Source organism: Gracilinanus agilis, chromosome 6, assembly GCF_016433145.1.
Source record: "Gracilinanus agilis isolate LMUSP501 chromosome 6, AgileGrace, whole genome shotgun sequence".
Lineage (NCBI taxonomy): Eukaryota > Metazoa > Chordata > Mammalia > Didelphimorphia > Didelphidae > Gracilinanus > Gracilinanus agilis.
Window position 1 is genome coordinate 167,212,850 of NC_058135.1, and position 9,245 is coordinate 167,222,094.

At 38.4% G+C, this 9,245-nt stretch overlaps 1 protein-coding gene across 1 annotated transcript in view; it reads right to left on the reverse strand.

Annotated features, from left to right (window-relative positions):
- The window catches only part of NIPAL1 (NIPA like domain containing 1), a 20,866-nt gene extending 12,746 nt beyond the window's left edge, over positions 1 to 8,120 (reverse strand). The window contains exon 1 of the mRNA XM_044680360.1: positions 8,056 to 8,120. Coding sequence (XP_044536295.1) covers positions 8,056 to 8,107 — 52 coding nt within the window. The 5' untranslated portion in view covers positions 8,108 to 8,120. The remainder of the gene's footprint in view (positions 1 to 8,055) is intronic.
- Positions 8,121 to 9,245: the final 1,125 nt, after the last annotated feature.

Sequence of the window (9,245 nt, forward strand, 5' to 3'; positions counted from 1 at the left end):
CCCTCTCCCTCTCCCTCTCCCCCTCTCCCTCTCCCTCTCCCTCTCCCCTTCTCCCTCTCTCCCTCTCCCTCTCCCTCTCTCCCTCTCCCTCTCCCCTTCTCCCTCTCTCCCTCTCCCTCTCCCTCTCTCCCCCAAGTGGTCCTTTCCTCCAGGTCTCTCTTTCTCTTTTCAGGCATCAAAATAGTTCTAGCTCTGGCAGAATGTTATATCATCATCTAAGTTTTGCTACATCAAGAATTTAGAGGGGGCAGCTGGGTAGCTCAGTGGATTGAGAACCAGGCCTAGAGATGGGAGGTCCTAGGTTCAAATCCGGTCTCAGATACTTCACAGCTGTGTGATCCTGGGCAAGTCACTTGACCCCCATTGCCTAGCCCTTACCACTCTTCTGCCTTGGAGCCAATACACAGTATTGACTCTAAGACAGAAGGTAAGGGTTTAAAAAAAAAAAAAAAGAATTTAGAGATGGAAGAAATTTTCAAGTTTAAAACAAGAGTGAAATCAAAGAGTTTAGTGGTTTAATTCCTCTGAATCCATTTGTCTTCCCAAGATTACAGGATGGATATTCTTCTCATTTTAAGGCTTACACCTATATCTACAATGACAAACACCCAGAAATGTGTATTTTAAACATTTCAGGAACTTTAAACTACTTTCCATAATATGGAGTATTGACCATATTTCAGAGCTAATGGTGAGTAAGTACTGATGTTATTACAACTATGATTAGATTTCCTGAATTTATTTTTCCTGAATACTTTTCAGCCCTGTTCTGATTTTCGGCAGCCTTTTCCTAGCAGGGTCTCCACAGGTTTTCACCTACACTGACACCAGGCAATGTATCTGCTGTCCAGGCTTTCCCCAAAACTCCTGCCCCCTAAAATTGCAAGTGATTGTATGTATTTTTGGTAACAAAAATCCCCAGCAGCCATATCCATATCAGTTACATTCCTAGCTGAAAAAATAGAAACAAAACAACTCAAGATATCTGGCTTGACTGGCCAAGTGAATTCTGCCCCCCCTCCCCCAGCAAGCATTTGTGTCACTTAATATGTGGTTAACATAAGTATTTCAAAAACTCCATCCCTGGAATCAGTGTAGGAGGATTCCATACCAGGGAAACAATGTTCTTTCTAAGTAGTCATGGCAGAATGTCTCCTACATTTATAGGGGGAAAGAGATGTTGAAGGATGGGATAAGAAATAAAATGATCTTTGTAATGTCCAAGTGGCCACTGCATTCAATGGTAGTTAGATGAATGAGAGCACGCTGCAGTGTCTATATCAGGAAAAAAGTAAAAGCCAGCTCCATTGCTCCAATCTGATTACTAACTCCAGGAATTTTACATTTTTATATTGTGCTAACATTTAATCAGTGCATAAGGAGAGCTATTGTGGCATGAGGAAATAAGAAGGGATAAAGCAATGGAGGAATTGTTTGAGTGTTACTTAATGGGAAGCCATTAAGTTAAAAGTAAATTAGTCAGGGGGCAGCTGGGTAGCTCAGTGGATTGAGAGACAGACCTAGAGACGGGAGGTCCTAAGATCAAACCTGGCCTCAGACACTTCCCAGCTGTGTGACCCTGGGCAAGTCACTTGACCCCCATTGCCTACACTTACCAATCTTCCACCTATAAGTCAATACACAGAAGTTAAGGGTTTAAAATAAAAAAAAAAAAAGTAAATTAGTCAGATATTATATAATGAGGACTGTCTTCTTTCATGACATGAGGAATATGGAAATTTGTATTGCATGAAAATACTGTAGAAACCTTTATCAAATTATTTACTAGCTTGGGAAAGGGGAAGGGAGGAGAATTTGGTTCAAACTTAAAAGAAAGTTAAAATTTTTTTTCATGTAGTTGAGAGAAATAAAGATTATTTTACAAAATTGTTTCTACATGTAATTGAAAAAAAATAAAAATAGGAAGAAGGAGGAAGAGCAGGAGAAGTAGTAATGAGGACCTAATATGATATACCTGAGAAAACATGCATTCAATTCTCTTTGGACTCACTTAATGAGATATAGCAGAGTGGATAGACTGCTTAACTTGGAGTCAGAAAGGCTAGAATTCAATACCACTTTTAATGCATGTTAGCTATATGACCCATTATATTGTTGTAGCCTTTATGCAAGTTGTTTTCTTTGTTCTGTTTGATCTACATCGGTTCACATAAATCTTCCCATGCCTTTCTGGATTCTTTATATTTGTTTTTTTCTTATGGCACAGTAAAATTCCATTAGATTCATGTGCTACAATTTGTTTAATCACTCCCCTGTCAACTGGCATTCACATTCCAATCTCTATTCTACCTCCATTGTTCAAATCTCCTTCATATTGTACCCAGATATTTTGTATTTAATTATGTAGATGTTGTACCCCTCCCTTTCATACTCCATAGTATCCTAAGCAACTTGAGGTCAGAACTGCTTATTTTAGTCTTTGTATCTCCAGTATCTAGCATGGAGCCTGGAACATAGAAAATGCTTGTTGAATTGAATTCAATGTGAACTTTTTTCTTTAAGCAACAGCTGACATACTCATCTTATTTCTTCCACAAAATAAACTTTTTTTCCTTAGTAAGAATGAAAAAAAATGTCCATAAGCACATGTGTACATAGTACATGTGTATCTAGTACTACCTTTATGGAAGTGCTCATTTTTCTTAGGGAATTAACTTTCTCATATTATCAAGTCAAATTGCTTTCTTTGCTAAATCACAAATTATTCTTGTTAGCATTGCCCGGGCCCCTCTTCCATGTACTGATGTGGGCAGTATGGTGGAGGGTGCTTGATTCAGAATCAGAGGACTTATGTCCAAATCTCTGTGTTGATATATGGTACTCATGTGATTTTGGAAAAGTCACTTTATTCTCTAATCTTAAATTTCCTCATTTATATAATAGAGGGGATCAACTATGATCTATATATATAAATCCATGATCCTACAAGTCTAGTGATTCCTAGGAAATGCTATTGCTAGATTTTTGTCCTATTTTTTATTCTTAATTATAAAGCATATATCTCTGGAAAGAAGTATATTTTTAAAAGGAGGGTGAGGGGGCAGCTAGGTGGCTCAGTGGATTGAGAGCCAGGCCTAGAGACGGGAGGTCCTAGGTTCAAATCTGGCCTCAGACACTTCCTAGCTGTGTGACCCTGGGCAAGTCACTTGACCCCCATTGCCTAGCCCTTACCACTCTTCTGCCTTGGAACCAATACAGAGTATTGATTCCAAGAGAGAAGGTAAGGTTTTTCTAAAAAACAAATAAATAAAAAATAAAAGGAAGTTGATAAAAAAATGATATCAATGAAAGGTTTTTCAATGATAGGAAATAAGGATAGAAAAATTGATAAAAGAGATTTGAGAAATTAGTAATATAGTTGATATCTATATATATCACTTTAACCACTTGATCTTTATAAAGAATTCTTTCAGGGAAACTGAAGTCTTGAGAAATTAACTGATTTGCCTTTAGTCACCTAACTACCAAGATAGAGTCAGACTTGATTCTACATATGAACAGAAAAATGATAAAGCTTTAAGTGCAACTTATATAAACAAACATACAACCTATATCAATAAAATTAAGGCCGAGGCGCCAGTTTTGTCCTATCAAATAGTTAAATACCTAGTGCTATCATTCTGAAAAAAAATATTTTCCAGTTGAGAATGCAATCAAGAATCCAAAGTACTCACAAACCTTGTTAATTGAAAATTTCTGTAACTCACCTATTGTAGTTACAATATTTTACTGTCTGTCACTGATGACTAGATGAACAGAGATAAAAATCTCTTAGGATAAATGGGCAGGAAATGGAATTAATCACAAGAATTTATAAGCAACTACTATGTGCCAGGTACTGTTTTAGGAACTGATACCAAGACAAAAGTGAAAATGGTCCCAGCCATAAGGGACCTTACAACTTATCAAAATGTAAGGAATGATGTTAAAGTAGACTACCTTTCTGCCTAGTACTATTTTCACATGCCACTTTTTGTCCTTTTCTGAGTCATTTACAATGTATGTTAAATGTTGTTTTCAAAGATAAGTACCCCACTCTATGAACAATAATAGTTTTAATGGGAAATTTTTATTGTCTTTGATATTTAAGGACTTCCTTCACCATTTTGGGGAATTTTACTAGAGGTGAGGTAGGGTTGTGAACTCTGTGCTAGGAAAATAGTAAAAGGCAGCCCAGTTGCTCCAATCTGATTACGGGCTCAGGAACTGAACATTTTCATATTGTGGTATAATTTGATTAGCTAATGGACAAGCAGAGGTGTTGTGGCATGAGAAAGAAAAAAGGGAAAACATGAAGGGATTATTTGTTTTGAGAGAGAACTGGCTTGGAAAGCATGATGACCTGTATTAAAGTCCAGACTCAATAATAGATAGTCTATATGACCCTGGGCAAATCATTAATCTCTCTCAGTACTCTAGGCATCTTTCTAAGGTTAAAAGTTGCCCAGTTTCCAGAAGACTCCTATACCACTTAACCAAACAACTGAAAAGCATTTATTAAGCACTCATATGCTAGGTGGCTCAATGGATAAAGTTCTGAGCCTGGAGTCCAGAAGACCAGAGTTGAAATATGGCTGGTCTTAGATACTTACTTATGACCCTGGACAAATCCCTTAACCCAGTTTGCCTCAGTTTCCCCATCTATAAAATGATCTGGAGGAGATGGCAAACCAGTATCTCTACCAAGAAATCCCAAATGGGGTCACAGAATTGGATACAATTGGAAAAAAAAACCTTAATAAAAACAATAGGCTATATCCAGTCCCCATTATTGTTACTACACTCAGGAAAAAAAGAAGTCCTGACTTAAAGCTACTAATCAAATTAAACTGGTAGAATGTTTTTCAATACAGTACACAAGCAATCTCTTGAAACTAAGTATATGAAGGATTTGTCCACATGACAAAATTATGGAAAATAGCTTAAGTATTTTTTTTTTATTACAGGGCTATATGGAATCTTCAGATGTTAAGACCTGGACCATTTCTCTACATTCAGGGGGAAATGAACTCAAAAATGGTAGTCAAGAAAAAAAAGGAGAAATCCAAATTATCCACAAAATATGGACACAGTGCTGTTTCACCGACTGTGTGACCTTAGGCACTGAACTGCTCTGGCTCAGTTTCCTCATTTGTAAAATAAAAATCACAACTCACATTGATATAAAGATTTAAAGTTTACATAGTGCTTTCCTAATAAAAATCCTATTAGATCAGTAGTGAAAGCACATATTATGACAATTTTATAGTTGAAAAAAAATGAAGCTCATATTATTAAACTTGCTGAAAGCTTGAACCAGCAATTGAACCTATATCTTTGGACCCCAAGATCAGTGCTTTTACAGCAGAGCTTTTAGGAATATTGTGGAAAAAAAACAAAACAAAACAAGATAATTCAGTAGATGTAGAAGTGTTTTGAAAAACTGGAATACTCACAGGGCTACACTGCTTTGGGACTTCTTGGACTTTTCCCTGCCCTAGCATTGCCTCATTAGCTCCCCACATCCCTTTCAGCTTTCTTGTGTGTGTTATCTTCTGTGAGGATAAGAGATTTTTTTCTTCATCAATACTCCATCTAAGTACTTTTCAATAAATATATCTCCTTTGGGAGGTATATTTTCTTTTTTACTTACTTCCCCCATTAGATTATAAACTCCTTGAGGGCAGAGTCTATCTTTCTGCTTTCGTTTTCATGATTGTATTCCAATTTTTGGCTTGGTGCCTAGTAGGAAGAGCTTAATAAATGTTTATTGACTGACTTAAAAAATAGATGTAATATATGCATTTATACAGGACTGCACTCATTTTAAATAAAAATAAAGATTGTCTAGCTCTTAAATTTTTTTGAACTCAACAATTTCTCTCTCTCAAAATTTGGAAGAAGGGCTGCTAGGCCAATAGAAAGATCATATATTTAAAGCTGAAAGGGACTTCAAAAGCCATAAAGTCCAAGTCAAGTCCATCATTTTAGTAGATTTGGAAACGAGGCTCATAGAGGTTAAGAAACTTGACCAAGGGCGCGGTTAAGTGGGGCAGTGGATAGAGCCATGCCTGGAGTCAGAAAGACCTGGGTTCAAATATGACTTCAGACACCTCATAGCTGTGTGGCCCTGCACAAGTCACTTAACCCTGATAGTCCTAGCCTTTGACAGTAAGGGTTTAAAGAAAAGAAACTCTACCATGACTTCATATACAATATAAGATAACAGATTTTTAATCCAAGCCCTCTGACCTCAAAGACAATATTCTTTCCACGATAGCATCTAAGACCACAATACAAATCCCACCCCATTTCCTCTTTGCTGGCTGCAGAAGAAGGGTCAGAGAAAAGGGACTATTCATTTGTAATTAAACTATATTAATGAATTCAGCTTTGCAAATACCTTAAACAAAGAGATTTAAAATCCATACAAACTGTACATGCAGGCATGCAAACAAAAAGAGGTGGTCCTGAGGGGCAGTCTTTACATTTATTAAGGAAAAGAAGGAGATACATTTAAGTTTCTGACTTATATAGGAAATAATTCTAGTTTGAGGCCTTTAGCACAATCTAACTCTCCATTATCTGGTTTGTGTAATATTCAGATATTTGCTTTCCCTCCTTCCTCTAACCAACTAAGTACTTCACCATTTGACCATTTGAAAAAGGGAAAAGAAAACTAAAATAGCCAAGTTGTTAGAAATGAAAGTTTTAAGATGTCTATTTATTGATCTGGATTATCCTTTTTATTAGTTATGTGATACTGGACAAGCCATTCAGTTTCCTCTGTTTTAAAATGGGAATAGTAATATCACCTCCCTTCACAAGGTTGTTCTGAGGATAAAATGAGATGGCAATTGTATAGTACTTTGCAACCTTAAATCGCCATATAAATGCCAGTTAGTTATCATTAAAAACCCATGAATCTAGTAGTTGTTCCTGTCTTCTTCCTTTATTTTTTGAAAGCATTTCATACTTTTTAGTTGGCTGGGTCCCAAACCAAGTCATAGAAAGCCTGTAAACAATAATGTAAACAATCTAGAAAAGGCAATTTCCTACTCAAAGTGTCTTCACCAGTGTTGAACAAAGTCTAAGGTCTTAAGGAAACAGAGTCAAGATGACATCAATAGACATACAAGAAATGGGCAGGTACCTGATTGCAAAGACTTGTCTTCTGTGAACAATGATTTAATTAATAGCAGAAGACAATTGCAAGCTGGAAAGTTTTGCTCCTGTCAGTGGCTGTAGGAAATGAGGCATAGTTGACAAACATCCATAATATCACTTTTACTAAATGTAATTATTTTTTCTTTAGAATTGTTATGATGATCATTTTACATCATTTAAAAAAATATAAGCCTCTCTCCTCTACCTAAAGATCTACTTTTGTAACAAAGAATGAAAGCCAAAAAAGGGGGGAAAGCAGTTCAAAACATCAACTAAATCTAATATATATGTTATATTCCATACCCATAGTTCGCTGGGGACTGAGGTGGTCATTTTAGTTACACATAATTGAATTTTTTCCTCAATTTTGAATGTCATAGTCTCTCAGTCTCTCTCTCTCTCTCCTCTCAGCAAACATGCACTAAGCAGTGTTGGAGAAACAAAGACTATGTTGTTAATGTAATCGTTTTAACGCCAGAAAATTCGGTTCCCCACAGCTGAAAGTTATTTATATAGAGACTTTGAACACCGGATGTTCTACCTCACCCCACCCTAGACCAGGCGCAATTTTCGAACTCAAGAGAACACACTTCTTTAACTTCGTCCAAGGACTTGAGGTGCCGCAGTCTAGTCGCGACTCGAATCTAGGGGGCAAATCCTGGGCTAAAGTCAAGCAGCAAAGGGCTCCCTTTCTTTCCCGGGGTAGAGGCGATCACGGACAGTAGTGAGAAAATACGTTCTCGGTCACCTACAAAGGGATTGTAAGGAGAGGACTTGCCTCTCCATCCCAGAGGCCCAGTGACCAACAGTGCCGAACCCCTAACCTCCCCCCTAGTTCTCAGCCCATACCGCATCCCCTTCCCTGCCCTACCCACATATCCTCCTCACCTTGTAGGCAGGGTTCTCCGGGAGGTGACGGCACCAGCACCCGCTCCCCCATAGTCCCAGGACGGGGTTCCCTGGAGCAGATCCAGCACTCCCTTACCGACCTACACCTCTCTCCTGCCCCATAGTCAGACAACTCCCAAGCCCGTTCCCCCCTCCCCCCAGCCGGTCCGGGACTAGCAACTCCACCGGCCCACACCTGCAGGACCACTCAGCCAATGAGGAAGTACTGGGCGAGGTCTCAATCCTGGCCACACCCCCTCCCACGCCTGGGGCGTGTGCGTGGGTTGAGAGAACTCTGAGCCCGCGGAGCTCTTGGCTGCCTCATGATCCAGCTCTTTGGTCGGAGATAATTCTCGGTTCAATAGCTTAAGCCCGCCGAGTCTAAACTAGGAGAACTCTGGCCTCTTCGCTTCAACTATCTTCAATTAGGGATTGAGCACTTGGCGAAAGCCTTAAGAAAGTTTGCAGACAAAGCGCACTCCGTTTTCTCCTCAGGGAGACCAGAGGACTGTGGGGAGGTAGTTTGTTCTGGGATTTAAAAAAAAATTGTTTTTTACACGTTTCACACCAGATTAGCTTTGCCATTTTGGACTTTGTGTCTCCAACCCCAAAGAGTAGGCTGGTTCTGGTAGTTTAAGACCGAATTGTTGTTCCTACTGTCTTTGGTTTATCCCCAATCCCAAGGGTGAACAATGTAATGTTTGTGTCTGGGTAACATCTTAGCCTCTTCATTTGGAAGTGGTCTTAGAAAACATTGAGTTAGATTAATTTATTTCTACAACCGTCTTTCCTTTTGTTCCGCAAATTTTGATAACACTGATTTTTAAAAGATAAAAAAAATAGTTTTCACACCAGAATTCCATCGTGCCTGACTTCCCCCCCTTTTTTTAAACCAACAGCGCCGAAAAGTTTAGATGACTTAGCCGACATGCCAGTAAAGGAGCAGTCAGAAGTTCGAAACCTAATCCAAATTCAGTACCTTTTTCGGAATCCCCTGTTTTTCGGGACAATGCTCTTTAAAAATAATTCTCCACTGAAAACCATTACTCACCATCGTCTAAGGATGAAAACATCCCATATTCATAATAGTGGATAGTGCATGTGAAAGAGACTGTTGATAAAATCAGGACTTTACTGGGTAGAACATTATTCATTAATTCCACTTTTTAAAATAAAGGAACTGGCATGGT